We start from the raw sequence: 18,778 nt of genomic DNA on the forward strand, positions 1-18,778 counted from the left end.
GCCTGTGTGACCTTTGGGGAGTCACTTCCTCTCTTTGGGCAATAGTTCCTTCACCTGTAAAAAGCTTGAGATGACATTTAGTTTAGTTAGGATATTTAGTCTGGAGGATGGGGATGGGCATGAAGGTTGTTTTCAAGGGATCTGAAAGCATGTCAAAAAGAAGGTAGAATAGACATGTTCTATTTTGGTCTAGAAAGAAAACTAGAAGCAATGAATGGAGGGTGCAAAAGAAGCGCATTTAGGCATGATGTACAAAAAAAATGTCTTGATAATTTGAGATGTCCAACACTTCAATGGATTGCCTAGTATGGGAGTGAGTTCCCCATCACTGGTATCTTCAAATGAAGGCTAGTTGACCACCTGCTAGATATCTAGTAGAGAGAATTCTTGTTCAAGATGGGTCAGAATAGATGCCTTTTGAGGTCTTCCAAATCTGTTATTCTGTGATTCTGTGGCATGAACTTAAAACAGTTTATTGATTATACTTTGGATGACCTTATCTGAACTCACTATGGACCCAGTTCACCACTGTCTTTCCTAAAAGATGAGAACCTGAATAGAACATAACACATACTATTTCTAAAAGACAGGGCAGAAGACAGTGAGTATCATTTTCTTTGTTTATGACACTATGTTTCTATTAATGTGGCCATATCTGAAATTTTTTTATTTCCCAATAACTCTAAAGATGTATATATTGAGATCACTAAAAGTCCCAGATCTTTTTCATAAGATCTATCATTTAGTCATGCTTCCATTCATCTTATAGTTCCTGAAGTTAATTTTTTGTATGTAAGAGAGGGCTTTTACATTTAAATCTTTTTGTATCTTTTTGTATCTTGATTCTAGCATCCAATATACTAGACATGTCTTCATCTAATACTAAATTAGTCACACATTTATGGTTATATTCCTTTACCAAGTTCAATCCTTCCATCTCTACTCTTGATCCCATCTCAGGATTTGCTTATATGATCATATTCTCATTCTCTCTCTCTCTCTCTCTCTCTCTCTCTCTCTCACACACACACACACACACACACACACACACTACATAGACACATATGCACTATGCAGTCACACATAGAAGTCCCTTTCCTGTTGCTTACAAACATGCCTAGATCTTCCCATCCTTAAAAATACTCTATTGACCCTATTATTTCCTAAAGTTACATCTTTTCTCCATTTCATAACGAAATTCCTAAAAAAATGTTTTTAATGATATTGGTTGCCTTCATTTCTTAATGTTCCATACACTTCTTAGCTCCTTACAGTCAAGATTCTGGACTCATTATTTGACTTAAGAATGCTTCCTTCACAAGCTTGATTCTATTTCTTAATTGCTAATTCCAATGACTTTTTCACAGATCTCATCCCTCTTGACATTTCTGCAGTAATTTAAACTGTTGGTCACCTCCACCTTCTAGATATTCTCTTTGACTCTTTGGACCCAGCTTTCTTCTTTTTCTGTGTATATATTGTCACGTTGTCACACAAGTAAGAATGTAAGCTTCGTGAGAGCAAGGACTCCTTCATTTCTGTTTTTATAGCTTGGGACTTGTTCACTAGATGCTTAATAAACATTAGTGAACTAAGTTGAATTGAATCTCCATCCTCCCTCCACTTAGAATCACCAAATCTCAGAGGTAGACCCTCAGATGGCATCATTAATTGCAATTTATTTCTGAGCAGAAATTTTCTCTATGATATCCCCCAAAATGGATAGCCAGTCTCTGCTTAAAGACTTCAAGGGATGGTAACATTGACTTTTATACATCCAAAGAATTGGGGTAGCCCACTAGAAGGGCAAATTCATTATAAGAAATGGTATACTTTGAAAAAAACAACAGTAATATTTTATTGAGAGTCAGAAGAAATGGTTACTAGTCCCAGGTATAATGAATGACCCTGTACAAATTACTGGTAATTATTGGATCACAGATGTGAAGGGACTTAACTGGACCACAGAACCACCAGAGAATTCTCTTTACATTTTCCCCAATGGGGCTCATCCAAATTCTATGTAGAAATCTACAGTGACAGTAAAATGACTCTTTTACAAGGGAATTTATTCTACTCTTGGCCAATCCTACTTGCTAAGACATTTTTCTTTATGTTAAGCAAAAATATAGTTCTCTACTACCGTGGTATCAAACTCAAGTAGAAATAGGGTCCACTAAACCATATATAAGGATCCCTAAAAACTACATACTGAGAAATACCATTTTAACATTATCTACGTTCTATTGTATTTTTATTTATTTTAAGAAATATTTCCTAATTACATTTTAATCTGGTTCAGTCAACACTTGGGAGTGTTATGGACTGTATTTGACACTTCACTCTACAACTTTACCCAAACTGTTTACAGTCCTACCAGAACTTATATATCCAAATAAAGATTTCTCCTTTTATAGTAGATCCATTACAATCAACCAAAACCTACCTGGATCCTCCCTGGGAATCATCTTCCCAGATAATTTGTAAGAAAGTCTCATTGCTTTATAGTCATCTTCACTTTGGCTGAAAAATGAGAGCCCCTAACCTGATTCCTAATTTCTTTAGCAAGATTTTGCTCCCAATAACTTCAGATTGTTTCTAAAAAAACCAAAATTCTCTCAAAAAGTGATTTTCTGCTATTGAGATTAATGATGTCAGTTTCTGGATCTGGCATTCAAAGCCCTGTAATACCCAGCTCTAGCCAGTATCTTCATCAGCTTTTACCTACTCTAACTTCCTTAGCTTCTTGGAGGGCCGCTTAACTCTTACCACTGAACCCCCCAAAATCAAGATATCAGAAATCTGATTTCTTCCTTCTAGCATGGCCTTAATACTAATCTCAGAGTGTGTCTTATATCACGCTGCCCTCAAATCCCACAGATCAACTGTTGGCTGGAGAGACACCTAGATTTATCTTCTACAGATTAATGTATGAAATAATTTAAAACTAGTAAGAGAAAAACAAATGGTCCAACCCATTAGGATTGATGCTTTACATAATATCACTCATAGCATGAGGCTTTTAATGCATATACTTAGTACCACAACCCCCAAATCTAAATAAGAACAGCACCTCTAAGAACCAGTTTTAGCCATACAACCACACAATGCTCATTAAGTAAAAACAGGGGGTCCTAAACCTAGAGTCTATGAACTTTTTAGTTTTAATTTCAGTAATTACATTTCTACATCATTAGTTTCTTGTGTAATCCTGTGTACTTTATTTTTTGCATTTAAAAAGTTTATTCTGAGAAGAGATTGATAGACTTCACCAGACTAATTGCAAAGGGGGTCATGACACCAAGCAGGTGAAGAAACCCTCTTTTAAAATGTGATTTTGAAACTGGACCTAGAGACCAATAGCTAGGGTCCAATCCTTCAAGGCATGGTAATATATCTTTGGTGGAATGAAATCCTAGAAAAAGATAATTGATTTATAAGGTATCTGTAAAAGTCTGCTGGACTTGGAGTCAGGAGTTCTGCTTATAAGTCCTTGTTCTAACTGGCTATATCACCCCGGTCAAGTCACTTCCATCTCTGAGGATATTTATTCCCTTGGAAAATGTGGGTGACACTAGTACTACCTGCCTCACAGGACAGTTAGAAGGAAAGTCTGATGAGAGGAGAGCTACAAAGCCTAATGGACATGAGTTATTTATTTTGTTTCCTGATAAAAGGAGGTAACAGAGTAGGAGATGATAGCTGTTTTTCCACTTTATCCTCTGCCAAATACTATGGCACAACTGACAGCCTGCTTTATCAGAAAGAGTACTGGACCTGATGTTAAGAGATCTGGACTGAAGTTCCATCTCTAACCTACTAGCAGTGGAACCCTGAATAAGTCAGTTCATTTGCAAACTGAAGAGCCACAGATTCACTTGGATATTGCAAACTCCCTAATGAGTTGTCATTGGCAGCCTCTGAGTACTGTTGCCTCTAGAATCTCAAATAATATCCAGGAGTACTTCTACAAATACAGAGCAGTTCCCATCAAGGTGCTATCTGGTGGCTATCTTGGCACGTTTTGGTGTGGGTCAGATGTCACATTTTGTTTTATTCTTTTGTTTGAACATAATTGTTTGGAGGACTGGATTCCTTCTTTCTGCCTGTTTCTGTAGGTAATCATTTATAATGGAATCCAGCTCCTTCCTAATCAGAGGAGAGAATGCACATATGCTAAAAGGTTAACACTCAAGCCAAGTCAACTTGCCTATGTGACAGACACTACTAAATTCTGGGGATACTAAGAAAGTCAAAAATGACCCTCCGCTTCAAGGAGTTTACAGGAGTTACAGTTAATGCAGGAGACAATAGGCATCGAAAATGTACAAAAATATACATGTAGGATAAACTGGAGGTAATCTGAGAGGAAGACTCTGGCATGAAGGGGAGGGAGGGGGTCCCAGAAAAGATATTAGATGAGACTTAAAGGAAGCCATGGAACCTGGGAGATGATGATTAAGACACTGAAAAAAAAAAAAAACACCCATCCAAAGCTAGTCTGAGTCATGTTGTTTGAAATGGATAAAGCTTTCTGCACAGGGAGAAACTAATCGAGGTTAGCTTGGTCCCCATCATCAAGATATTTTGTTCCCTTAATTATTTCACTAGGTCATGGCCTGGGAAGAGAGGGAAAAGAGGAAAGAGGAAAAGAAGTGGGGGAAAGAAAAAAGGGGGAGAGGAAGGGGAAAGGGAGAGAAGGGGCAAAGACAGAGATGGGGAGAAAGAGAATGAGGAAGAGAGTGGGGAGAGGGGGAAGTTAAAGAGAGGGAGTAACTCGGTGACAGAAATAGGGAGAAAGAAGGTGAGAGAAAGGAGGGGGGAAAGGAAGGGAGGGGGAGGGAGAAATAAAGGGGGGTCAGGGGTGGAGAGAAAGAGAGGAGTGGAAGAGAGGTCCAGGAGATAGAGAGAGGGGGAATGGGAGAGAGAGAGGAGAGAAAAGAGAAGAGAGGAAAAAAGAGGGAGGGGAAGGATGGGAGAAAGGGAGAGAATAGGGAGAGGGAAAGGGAGGGGAGCAGAAAGAGAGGGGTAAGGGGAGACAGATGGGGAGGGGGAAAGAAGGGGAGGGAAGAGAGAGAGGAAGAGGAGAGAGGAGAGGAGGGGGAGGGGAAGGAATAAAGGGGGGGGACAGATGTAAGGGAGGAAGTGAAAAAGAAAGAGGGAGAGGGAGGGAGGAAAGAGAAGGTGGGAGAGAGATAGAGAAGAGAGAAATAAAGGGAGAGGAGAAGGAAGAGAAGAGAGAAGGGGAGATAAAGATGGGGGAGAGGGAGAAAGAGAGGAGAGAGGTGTGGGAGAAAAGAAAGAGGGGGGAGAGGGAGAGGAGAGGGAAGGGGTGGGAAAGAGAGGAAAGGGGATGTGATGGAGAGAGGAGAAATAAATGGAGAGGGAGAGAGGTGGGAGAGACAAAAAAGAGAGAGGGAAGAAGGAGGGGAAGAAAGGAAGAGGGAGAGAGCAGGGAAAGGGGAGGGAGAGATAGATGGGGAGAAGGGAAGTAAAAGAGAGAAAGAGGGAAAGGAAGAGAGGGGAAAGGGAGAGAAAGAGGGAAAGAGGGAGAGGAAAGGCAGGGGGAGAGAAAGAGGTAAAGAGGGAGATAAAGAGATGGGAAGTGGCGAAGAGAGGGAAAGAGGGAGAGGGGAGGAGAGAGAAAAAAGAGATGGGGAGAAAGAGAAGGGGGTTATTTATCTCTCTGTATGTAGTATGGTCTAAGTATAGGCTCACATATCCTGCTTTGAAAATCAATCTTTTGTCCTTCCCCTTGACATCTCTCTTCCTGCCAGAGCTGAGGGCTTTAGCATTTATGCAGTTAGAAAACAAGCCACCCTACCTCTTTCCCACCCCACCCTTAAGGTTCAGCTCTACAGCCCTGCTACTCTAGAATACCTGATGCTCAGTACATCATCATGGCCTCAAGATTTATGGTTTAGGGAAGAGAGCATGTACTGGGTTTGAGTCTCACCTCTATGCCTAACATTGTGTGACCAAGGACCATCACCACCTCCCTGGGCTTACCATCTACCCCACAAAGGTCCTGTGAAAGTAATATAGCTGATATCTCTATGGTTTATAAGGTGATCTGCCCCTCCCCTCCAATAGCAACCAAGAGAGATCATATCAAACCTTAGAGATCCCATTCTCCAACCACCTCATTTTAATGATTTGAACACTGAAGCCAAGTTACACTCCTCTTTCTCTTCCTCCTGTTCCCATCTATAACTGTTTTTTGACTTGCCTTAGCCTAGATGCTAAATGGCTGAGCTGGGATTTTAACATATGTCCTCCTAACTTTAAATCTAATGTTCCTTTCCCCTACTAGTACTGGTGCATGTATTATTAGTCTCATTTTATAGATGAGGAAATTGAGGATCAGAAGTGAAAGGAGATGTCCAAGGGGATACAAGTGAGTGACAGTATTGATTCCAAAACCAACATGCTCTCCTCCATTCTATACTCACTGCCTCTCAAAGAAAATAGGATACTGGTGAGAGGGCACTTGGTTAACTGGAAAGTGCATAGGAGCCAGTTTGAACTGCTCTTCTCTCCTAAACCCTCTCCCCTTGCTACATAAGCTTTCAATTGGACCAAAATGGTTTAACTGCTTATTCAGTTATTCTAAGAACAGAGGCTTACAAAGGGTAAAAATTTAATGAATGTTTGTTGAAATTACACTTTTTGAACCTGAAAATCTAAGATTCAAATTTTTTTGGTTGAAAGAGATAAAAACAAAAGAAAATGATTAAACTAATCAGTCTGGCCAATCATAAAATAAAACATTTAAAGAACCTAGAGGGAGTCCAAGCCATAAGGAGAAAATATTTCATCTACTTGTCAAATAGACCACCACAATTTTCTGCTCTAGGGAGTGGCCAAAGGAGAAGGACTGGGTAGAAGATGAAGACAACAGTCAAGTTGAAGCCTCCAGGAGTACCTTCATGTTTACACATCACATGTAAAGCAACCACCATGCCAAAGGGGGATTCAGGGATTATGTTCATTTTACATAAGAAATTGAGGTTCAAAACATATGAAACACCCAAGATCACACAGAAAAAGTGGAAGAGCTGTTGATTCCATCGTGGTCTTGTGACTTCAAGATCACTTACTGCTGTATCCGTGTACAACCACGGGCCCAATGCAGCTATGGTCACACTAGAAAAGAAATAGGGCTGGTAGGAGAGCAAACGGGTACCACTCCCTCTGTCCCCTTCCCCCTATCATTTCACACATTCAACACTCAAACCAGGCTTCTTTTCCTTCAGCCTTCCTTCCTTGACTGTAGCTCCTCTCAGTTCACCCCTTTCAGACCCCTCCAACACTCCCCCCAAAATCACAAAAGCTCACAAGTGTTTAGCACTTTATAAAATCCATCACTCCATCCCCAATCCTCTTTCGTCTCCATTCATCCCCAGGTGAGGTTTATTAGCCCCATTTTACAGCAAAGGAAACCAAGACCCGGAGAAAGGGTGCAACTTTCACAGTACCAATGAGGAATAGAATTTGAAACAGGTCTCTTGTTCTTAACCCAAGGCTCATCCTTTCCCCAGGTTTTAAAGGGACTCTAGTGCCCCGGAGACCTCTAAACGTTCCCTAAGGTGTCACCAACTCCTTGCAATACCTTCTCTAACACACTTACTGGCACAATGGAAAGGGGTCTGCCTATGCCCAAGGCAGCGGGGGGGAGGGGGGGAGGGGAAGGGGCCGGAGACTGGGGGTGGCGGAGGTTAAGACCAGCTTGACTTGTTTTCAGGAGGAAAAAACAAAGGTAATTGCTCTCTCTTTCTCTCACACACGCACACAAACGCGCGCACACACCCTCTTCTCTCTGTGGCTGTCTCTGCCTATGTCTCTTAAGCGCGCACGCACATACACACGCACACACACACACAAACTCTTCCACCCACACACGCCCAGACACGCGAAAGAGCGCGCGCGCACACGCACACACACAAACACACCCCTTCCCCACGGACACAGCTACAATCAGATCAGGGTAGCTGGGGGATAGGTTGGGGAAGGGCCCAGGAATTGGGGGAAAAAAAGAGGAGAGGTGATACTGAACCAGGCTTTGACGCGGATCTTGAGCTCGGCCTCCTGGGGTTCGGGCATGGGCCTCCGGCTGACCCTCAGCTTGCTGAGCCCGCCGAAGCCGGCCAGAAGCACTGCACGCATCTCCTTCGTGTCCGCGGCCCGAGGGCTACCGCTGCTGCCGCCTCCACCGCCCTGGGCGGCCTCGGGCCCGCCTTCCTTGGCTATCATCTGCTCGGTCTCCTCCGCTTTCTCCGCGCCTTCTTTAGCCATGGTGCGGGGCTGCGGTCTGCGAACTGTGGCAAGGCTCTTGCTGCCGCGCGCAGAACTGGGGATGCTCCGCCGCCAGCAGAGAGCAGCGGCTGATTCAATGAGACTCTCTGGTCCCTGCTCCCGGCCCCGTGCCGTAATCCTCAGAGTAGCTGCGTCGAAGAGCCGGATCCCACTCCCACTCAGAGAGCGTCACAGCAGGGAGGGCCCTCACACAAGGCTCAGCCCAGACTCGTCTCCTCCTCCCACACGCGGAGAAAACGAGACTCAGAACCCTGGCCAAATCTGCTCAAAGTCACCCAGCTCGGGGGTGGCACATCAGAAACTGGAACCAACAGGATCGGAAAATGTCCAAGCGGTGAAAGACCTTAGAACGCAGGATTGAGAAGAGCTGAGATTTGTCAGCTTCTCTCCTTTGAACTCATTCAGCCCTTTATTACACACACACACACACACATACATATATGCTTATCCTAAGCCCATAGTTAGAACAGCAACAATCAGAGTAGCGTTTATAGAGCTGTTTGAGATCTGCAGATCCCTCTACAAATAGTATTTCAACCACCTTGTGAGGCAGGTGATATTGTTAGCCCCATTTTACAATTGAAAGAAAACGACGCATGGGGTTAAATGACTTACCCAGAGGCACACTGAAAATAAGTAGCTGAAACTGGTTTTAAACTTGGGTCTGTCCTGACTTTAGGTCCTGGCATTCTATCCACTGTACTCTCTCTCTCTCTCTCTCTCTCTCTCTCTCTCTCTCTCTCTCTCTCTCTCTCTCTCTCTCTCTCTCTCTCTCTCTCTCTCTCTATATATATATATATATATATATATATATATAATATGACGGTTCCCTTCACCCATCATAAGACCGTGTACATAATAGGCACTTAATAAATGTTTTTTAATGAATTGAACTAGAAGAGACCTTAGAAGCAATATTAGAGAGGAAAAGCTCTTAGGGGGTATCTAATTTAGAGATTCTTACACTTGTGTGTGTGTCATGGACCCCTTTGGCGGTCTGGGGAAGTTTACCTAATGCTTCTTCAAGTGATATAAAATATAGAGGATTACTAAGAAAATCAGTTATGTCAAAACACTTTTAGGTATTTAAAAACCAAGTTCATGTTCAAATTCCTTATTGTATGTGTGTTGGGGGAAACCTCAAGCCTCCTCTTTCTCCTGGGAGTTGGAAAGCCCTCTGGGTAGTCCTGGGAGATGATTCACATATCCTTTAGACAAGTACCCTGTTCAAATTCAATCCAATTCATTGCAATTCAATTCAAGGTTATTCATTGCTTTCAGACTGCAGACCTCCCAGTGTAGACATACATTCTCTGGGGAAGACGGGGTTAATTTCCTGCAATATTTGAAGAAGACCAAAAGGACATCCCTAGTGACTGATATCTTTTGATTCTCACATAAATAGGATTTAATCGAGGCAGAGTAGCACAAAGTCCCTTCTGGCTGTGACTCTTCCCAAATAGTGAAGGTCTTGGGGAAGATACAAAGTTTAGATAAAACTTGACCCCTGCCCTCTGAGAGTTAGCAGTTTGCTAATTGCTCCTACTTCTATAGGATTTTAAGGTTTACAAAGTGCTTTTATGAAACAGTTCCTTGAGGGAAACAATACAAAAAATCATTATCACCATTTTATAGGCAAGGAAATGCAAGGCAAGTCCTGAAAGGGAGAATCATTTTGCTAATAGTCACATTCAAATTCAGCTAGAGAGAATAAAAGGCTGTTGGCTTAGTGGGAAGAGCATTGAATTTGGAGTTAGTAATTTTGGTTTTAGATTTGCCTCTGAAGTCCCTTCTATCTCTAGGTTATTTATTAAAAACCTACTCTGGGGCAGCTAGGGAGCTGAGTGAATAGAGCATCATAACTGGTGTTGGGGGGACCTAGATTCAAATTTGGCCTCAGACACCGTCTGTGGGTCCTTGGGCAGATCACTTAATTCTGTTTGCCTAGCCTTTCTCCTCTCAGAGTTGTTACTAAGACTGAAAGCAAGAGTTTAAAACAAAGAAGATTAAAAAACAAAAACAAAAAACTTACCAGGTGTAAGGCAAACCTTACAGGTGCACTGTGTTAAGCATTAGGGTAAGAAAGACAAAGAAAAGTCTCTGAAGTCAATCCATCAATGAACATTTATTAATCTCTTATATGGCAGGCACAGTACTAAGCACAGAAAGAAATATGATTTGGATAGTTAATTTCTACCTACCTCCTATGAAATACTCTTTCTCCCTGCCCCCCTTCCCTATAATTTACCATTAGTTTCTTTCCCTACTGTAATTTGCCCCTTTTTCAGTCTCTACTAGATGGCTGTTGTAGTTGGTTTGTAGGAATGAAAGAATATCTTGCATTTAGAAAGACTCAAAATCCTCTCACATTTGGCTATTTGGATCCATGTTGAGTCACTATTGGAATGTATAACAAGTATATATACTTCAGAATTCTGACATAAAAAAACAGGATGAAATTTAACATCAACTGGTATAAAAAATGTATGATAGAAAAGGACAGAAACTTCCTAGCTGTATGACTCTGGAGAAGTCACTTAATCCCAATTTCTTCACCCTTGACTTCTGTCTTAGAATTCATATAAAAACAGAAGGTAAAGGTTTAAAAAAAGAAAAAAGATATCTTAGAAGGAAGGGAGTGGGAGCCTGGGAAAGATCTCTTATAAAAGATGGGATTTTTGAGCTTTGCCTTGGAAGCATAGATTTTGCTGGGAAGAGACAGGGGGACTCAACAAGGGATTTTTGTTTGTTTGAGTAGTAAAGTTTGGGAGTTTTTTGGGTTCAGACCTGTGATGTAAAAAAGTCTCATTATAGCAACTTCCTCTAGTAGTTATAATATTTAAAGGGATTGAAGAGGGTACAGGGAATAAGGAAGGTTTTGTAACAGGGAATGGAGGTGTTGAAGGATAAAAGGAGAGAGATACCCCTGCTGAGAGGCTATCTTTGAAAATTGGGGTTCCTGAGAAATGGGCCACCTATGATAGCCTGAGGAGATGTTTTCTCTATGGATTGATATTGAAGATACCCCAGAGCAATAAGCATGGACCCCACTGAGGGATAAGCCTCCCCTCAGACCAAGGTTGCCCAAGAGGGATCCAATAAGGACCATTTATAGTTGAATGGCTATCCTGAGGTTCAGCTCCCTCTATGTCCCCTGAAATGATAGTCCTCTTATCTGACTGTGGTTATTTAACTCAAGATGAATTTTAGTGACAAGTTTGGATTGGGGAGTTATCAGGGAAGAGGGAATCAGGATTTCCCTAGATTGAGTTTGAGTCTCTCTCAGCTTTTGAGCTGAGGCCAGGCCTCAAAGGCTGGTGGAGGGTTTCTTTTATTCCTGTCTATGCTATATCTTTTCTAGTTTTCTTAAGTTCAAAGTCTTAGCAGTAGACAGCAAGAGGAAGAAAAGGTTCTGACTTTCAGAGCTGGTTGGGCCTGTCTCTTCGGGCTGCTGCCCCTAAAGACCAGCCTTACAGTTCAAACTGTTCCCCTTAAATCCTTTTGTTAGATGACATGATCACAGAAATCCAGCTAGAGCACACAGTTGGGAAAGATCCAGGAATAGAGGCACTTCTATACAGAGACAGGGAGAGAAGCTCCTTCCAGTCCAAGGGCCAGGAAAGAGAGACCTCGAGAGCAGCTGCCCCTCTCCAAGTCCCCTCCCCCCACCAACTGTCATTCTTGTCAATTATCTTCTCTCAGTAACATTCCAACTGCTGTTTGTTCTACCTGAGTGGCAGAAAGTCCAAAACTTGCTTCCGTTTTCCTTTCCACACAGGGAGGGAGGCACTGAGAGGTTAAGTGATTTGCCCTTAGTCACATAGACTGGGCTAGCACTCAGATCTTTCTGGTTCTAAGGTCAATCCTTTATTAACAATGCCTCACTGCCAGGCCACTACAAAATACATACAAAGTAATTTCAGGAGAGACAGACTGGAGGGATCAGAAATGGCTTTCTGTAAGAAATAGAACCTGACTTGTGGTTTGAAGGAAGCTAGGGATTCCATCCTGTGAATTTCTACCCCTTACATTTGGCTGACCATGCAGTTTATGATGAATACCCTCAATCTTCCTAAATTTTCTTGACTTTTTTTCTTTTGTTACTATCCCTAAGTCAGTTTTTAATAGCTTGTTTTGAGTCTACATTTCACAGCTGCAAAAGGTAAGTTCATTTTTTTTTCTTTTTCCCCTTAAAACTAAATATAACACAGCCATTTTTAATCTTAGCAGCAGGTCCCTGAACCCTCACCTGGGGAAACTGTTCCAAAACCCACCCCTCTGGCAAACAACCCAATTAGCCGATCCTCAAGTTTTCACCTGGGGGGTATTCTATCTTTCAGCTACCTTGCTTACAGTAAGCTGGCTGGGTTGCCTCACTAGTGGCAAGTAGGCTGCTTTGTTTCTTAACTAGCTGAGAGGGCCAAACCTGGGGAAAAGCTTTCACTCCCTCTCAAGAAAAAGAAAACAAAACAAAACAAAGTAAAATTGCAGTTGATTTTCATTAGGGAGAGTGATTATTAAGCTGAAATTAACAAAGTTTTAGCTTTTTTTACTTCTAAAAGTCTATTTTCCTTTTTTTCCAAGCCCCAGGTGTCTCTAGAGTTAATTTAAGTGAGAAGTAAAACCTGAGATCAGTCAGGAAGAGCAACATTGAAGTAACAACAACAACAACAACAACTAGTCCTTTTTACCCTAAGAGGCTTTTACAGTCCAAATAAGGTGAAAAATAATTTATAAAAACTTTTTTTTGCCCAAGCCAACTTAGAAAAAGCAGCCTAGAAGCTGTTCCCCGGAAGCATGGCAGAAACATATGGTTCTAGCATTTTACCCTGAGGGGGTGGCAGCTGCCTCCTGTTGCCCCTCCAACTTAGCCTCCAACAAAAGGTTTCCTCTCCTGCCAAGGAATTAATTAAATCAAGGCATGACATGCTTAAAGGGACCATACCCTTACCTTTAATTTTCTCACTCTGACATTAACCCCTAGCCAGTAGTGCCATCTACTGACAAAACCCAGAATTATAAGCAATTTAATAAATTAAATAATAAATAAATACAAATACATTGAAAAAATTAATTAAATTTTTTTTCTTAATCTCCTGATTACAATGCCAAGCGGCATGAATGCTACTCTGCATGAAAGCCTTCTGGATTTTGCCCACTTGGGAACCTTTAAGGTTTCAGAATTCCTTCTTCTCCTTATGTTCCTAGGAAACCTTCTTTTTCTATTCCCAAATGTTATGACAAGAAATGTTACCATACTGAAAATTAAAGCTGAAATACAAAATTCATGCAAATTCAATTGCACAATTTCAAATACTTCTTACCTGGTCCAATGGCAAATCCTGACCCCATCCAAAACATGTTTGAGTTTTACAAACTTGTTCCTGAACCATTAGGAGAAGAAAATCCTATTTCCCCCAAAATAGAGAAGGAAGACCCTTCTCCTATATCTCAATTGCAGAACCACCTCTCTTGTGCTCTGCAACTCCTGGTAAACCTTAATTCCCCTGATCCTTCTCCTGATACTCTATCCTCTCCAGGCCCTTCTCCCACCCTACAACCAATCCCAGCCCCAAGGAAATCTCAACCTCCTACCAGACCTGTTCCTACCCATGTTGCCTCAGTATCCCCACAGTCAACTTCTAAAAAACCACAACCATTACCAATTCCTATGAATTCCTTTTCCCCTTAAGGGAAGTGCCCAAAATAGGATGCAGTGGGGATGTGGTAACCCTAAGACACCACATACCTTTCATTCCCCAAGACATGCAATGCTCCCAATTATGAAGAAGATCCATTTGTGGTAACAAAAAAAGATAGCTGACATAATTTTTCAATATAATCCATCTTATAAAAATGTTGAAAATTTGCTCCAGGCTTTTCTAGTGAAATGTGAGAAAAATAAGATCATTTCTCACGTCAGTAAAGTCCAAGAGTGCAATGCAGCACACTGGCCATCTCAAGATCCTGAATGGTGTAAATCTTGAAATCTCTCAGACTTGTGAATGTTAAAAATTTCCCCATTGGGGAATTCTTAATTGGAACAAATTCTCTACTGAGAAACATTCCCCATTTTGATGTGAGAACTCACCAGGATTAGAAATGGAGGACCTCTACTCCAACCGTACTTAAAAGACTGCTTTAGGGGAGAAAACTCCTTGCTATGGGAGGACCCCTACTCTACCCGTACTTAAGACTGCTTTAGGAGAGAAAACTCCTTGCTAAACTTGGACCCATGCTTATAATAAAGCAAGGAGTTCTTTGAGCCAGGCCTGTTTTTAGAATTGATACAATGGGATGCTAGGTACCTAAAAGGGTCGGGCAAGTTTTCTCTTGATGAGATTAGTTGACTCAGCTGTGTTTTCTCTAGTTCAGACATACTGAGGAGATTGGTCAACACAGCAGCATTTTTTCTGATTCAGACTTACTGAGGAGATTGGTCGACTTAGCAGGAATTTAGATGGGCAGTCCTTTGGAAAAGCGTCTACAGTGATAGGTAGATGTAAGGACTTAGGAGAGGTGACATGGGGAAAAAAAACCCTATATAAGAAAAAGCAGAATCTCTTGAGGAGATATCCTTTTGGAGAAATCCTTTTGGAGGATCTCTGATGAGGATAGCTTGGGAAGAATCTCTTGAGAGAGGCTCTGGAGAAAGGCCCTTTGAAACAGTCTCTGGCTGGAAGGCTCTCTGGTGAAGTCAGCTGAGATGGAGCTGGCCTGGTGTCACTAGAATCCTTGTTTAGGCAGACCTTGTGGTGAGTGTTAAAAGACTGACTGACTGATTCTCTCTCTTAAGACTCAGATCTAGGCCATATTGGCTTGAGGCCCTTCATAATTATTCCTTTTCTACTCTTTCTCTCTTTCTCTAATTCCTCATTATATTATTAATTAAAAATCTCTATAAAACCCAGTTGACTTGGGTATTTGAATAATTGGGAATATTTCCCTGGCGACCACCTTATATTTGATTTAAAACCAAGACACTGTAGTGAAACATATTTTCTGAAGTCAAAATTACTCACGCTCTCTTATATCTATCACAATTTATATCTTCCACCATTTTAACTCAATACAGTTTAAGACATGAACCATTTAAAATATCACAATGGGATTATAACAACTCTGAGAACTATTTGCAATTATATAATTGTAGGAAGGCCATTCTAACAACAATGCTAGAATGCTCTGAAAATATGGATACATGGCCAAAATTTGAAAACCTTAAGCAATCAGATGATAAGACCCCCTCCAAATTCATGGATAGACTTATTGAGTTTGGGGGTCAGTACCTAGACTTTGATCTTTCTAAAGAAAAGGATATTAGGCCCATAAGGCCACACTTTGTCAACAACTCTTGCAAAGTGGTCCAGAATTATTTTAAAACACATTGCCCAAGGTGGCCTGAGATGGATCTTGAATTGAGAAAAACTATTGTTTATGTTTCAAAAGGCAACAAAGAAAAACAAGAAGAGACTAATGATTTCATGGAACCAATTTGGAAGGAACTAAAATATTTAAGAGATAGGACTGATAAACAGGAAAAAGCCATGATACTCAACCAATGGCACTTACCCCTCTCTAAGAATATAACTATCGATCTCTTACCTGCCACTTCTGGAGAAAAAGGGCCACAAAATGATAAACTGCAGAAATTTGTTCAAGGCAATCAAAAATAATATCCAGTTGAATAGCAACTACAGAATTAATAATTATAGAAATAATTATAATAATGATTATAGTAATCACAACTTTAGCACTGATAACAATTCTAGGAATTGAAATCAGGCAATTGATAACTCATACCAAATGACCCCTCAACAGTATATCTTAAATGGAGATCCTCCACAAAATACTCAGGGTGCTACTGCCCCTCCATGTGGGGCCCCACACTCTCTCACTGCTTGATTTTGATTTGTGTGTAATATGATAGAAGGGTCCATTCAGTAACTGAAGTAAAGTGCTATAGCAATATTTCTATTCCCCACCTCTGCTTCTGTAGAAATGTAATGGAGGAAACATACAGAGTATCAGTCTCCTAGAGGGCATGATACTCCTGAATAACTCCCTAGAGAGAGCATTTCCCATGAAGTCTACTGGCTTCTGGATGATATTTTGAACACAAAAGAGTATTTTTATCAGCAGTACAGAGGTTTGTGTTTTGAAATTTGTTGAAACCTGTCTCCTCCAAGATTGTAAGATTTGCTAGAAGTAAAACAATTTGCATAATGTATTTGTCACATAGCAACTCATGTGACTGATTGTACATCCTGTTGATAATGAATAATTGACTGTATTGGTTGTATTTGAATGTTGGTTTCCCTATTGCTTGATCTGTAATATTTTGTTGCACTTTATTTGGTTAATTCTTGTACTTGAACAAATTGCCCTTGTAGGAGAACACACGTATTACATCAAAAAAGAAAATCAGTATTAGTGACCTATATTGACTTGATGTACCTTTTGTAACATTTTGTGACTTTTGTACATTTTTTAAATATTTTCTTGAATGTATTATTGCTTTATCTACCTCATTTGCATTCACACTGTGGATCATGGCAAGTTAAAGAGGAAATGAATTTTGTTTTTGGAAAGTAGATTCTATACGTTACCTCTGTGATTGTGAAATATACACATTTTTAACCTTCTTGTTTTTCTTCCTACATGTGCCATACAGTTTTTGATTTTTTGCATTTGAAGCACATGTCACCAGTATTGAGAAGATTTTCTTTTAACTATTTTTGATTTTTGCAATAGAATAAGCTAAGATATCCATTTGCCTAGCATATAAATGCATACCCAAAAGCTTTAGACTATGGAAACCTGTCATTTATTGATAAACATTATGGGACTGTGATTAATGTTTGTGTATGATTCTAGGAAATGGGATCAAAAAGGAGCACAGCCTTCATATACATAGTGCCATAGAAGCACAGACTTAACCTGAATAGTGCCAAAAAAAGAGCACACAGGTCAAAAAAGAAACCAATCCAGGTGTGACTGATGAACTTCTACACCAATATGAAAGGACTTGAACCTAGTGTGAGACTTGAGATTGTGGTGCTTGACATATGTTAAGATGCAGGACTCCTTGTACCACACTCCTTATGAAATACTTTCTTTTTTCTTTTAAACATTTTTTATTTGGTCAATTTCAAATATTATTCCTTGGATACAAAAATCATTTTCTTTTCCTCCCTCCCCTCCCACCACCCCTCTGATAGCCAACATGTGATTCCACTGGGTATCACATGTGTCCTTGATCTGAACCCATTTCCATGTTGTTGGTATTTGCACTAGGATGTTCATTTAGAGTCTATATCCTGTAACAATTAAAATTTAGGAATATGGGGAGACTGAGTCTGGTAGAAATTAGTTTCTCTCTGCAAGGAGTATTATATTTTTTAGAGGTTTATTAAGGATTAAAGAATATACAAGTAAGAAACATGTGCCTAGGCCAGAGGCCTAGGCAAAATAACCTCACATCATGGAAGAGAAGCCTCTGCTCCAAAACTGAACTCCAAAAAGAGACCCAAAAACCTTTGCCACCAGCTTAAATCCTTCCTCAATCTCGGCCCACCTCAGAATTCCCGTGAGATTACAAAGCATTTTGGGGAAGTAGAGCAAAGGCTTGTGGGGATTGTAGTCCTGTATTCGAGTCTATTTTTTACATTCCTCCATTTGATCCTCTGGGAAGAAGTCCTTTCCAAAGGATCGTAAAAATATAATCAATTTAAAGATTACAATAATTTGAGGATAAGAGAAAAAAAAAGAGCAAAACCAATAATTGCTGAACGCATTGACAAAAAGCCAGTTGGGGGCAGTCCCCTTTGGCATGAAAGTATACATACAAATAAATGTTCAATCAACCACACCCAAAGTTCAATTTTGTGCAACTTGTGGTCTGGAGGCTTCTTCATGGTGGCTTCTCCAACAGTTCAGTTCTGGATTCAGAGAGGTAGCATCTTCTTTACCTAAAATTCTTCTCAAAAGGAATTTAAACTTTGCAATTTAAGTAATAATATTTTTACATTCCCCCCCCCCCTGTTAAGAGGGTGATTTAAAAAACAGGATCACTTAGGGATGCATGGCTGAGGTAGGAGGTGTATGAATCAATTGGCAAGAGATATTAAAAAGGTATCAGAAAAATCCAAAAAAAAAGAAAAATTTCTGGATGAAAATATAGACTATCAAAGTCTTATGTGTAAAATTCCAAGTAAAATAAAAATAAATCTATAACAAGTCCTTGAATCAGGGTCCAATCAAAATGATGTAAGCAATGATGCATTTACCCAGTCAGTAGCCAGGACTACAGAAAAGTACCACATTATGAGAGGGAGAAAAGAAAGGGACCAGATTATAGAAGCCAAGTAGGAGCCAAGGTTTCGGGGATCCTCGTCTGTGAGTATCTTCAGAGTGAGTGTGGACACAAGAAAAGCCTATGTCGTAACCAAGTTAAACACAG

At 40.6% G+C, this 18,778-nt stretch overlaps 1 protein-coding gene across 1 annotated transcript in view; it reads right to left on the reverse strand.

Annotated features, from left to right (window-relative positions):
• VAT1L (vesicle amine transport 1 like) overlaps positions 1–8,784 on the reverse strand; it is a 139,541-nt gene extending 130,757 nt beyond the window's left edge. Inside the window, exon 1 of the mRNA XM_056795965.1 lies at positions 8,057–8,784. Within this exon, the coding sequence (XP_056651943.1) occupies positions 8,057–8,295 (239 nt within the window). The 5' untranslated portion in view covers positions 8,296–8,784. The remainder of the gene's footprint in view (positions 1–8,056) is intronic.
• Positions 8,785–18,778: the final 9,994 nt, after the last annotated feature.

This window comes from Monodelphis domestica, chromosome 1, assembly GCF_027887165.1.
Source record: "Monodelphis domestica isolate mMonDom1 chromosome 1, mMonDom1.pri, whole genome shotgun sequence".
NCBI lineage: Eukaryota > Metazoa > Chordata > Mammalia > Didelphimorphia > Didelphidae > Monodelphis > Monodelphis domestica.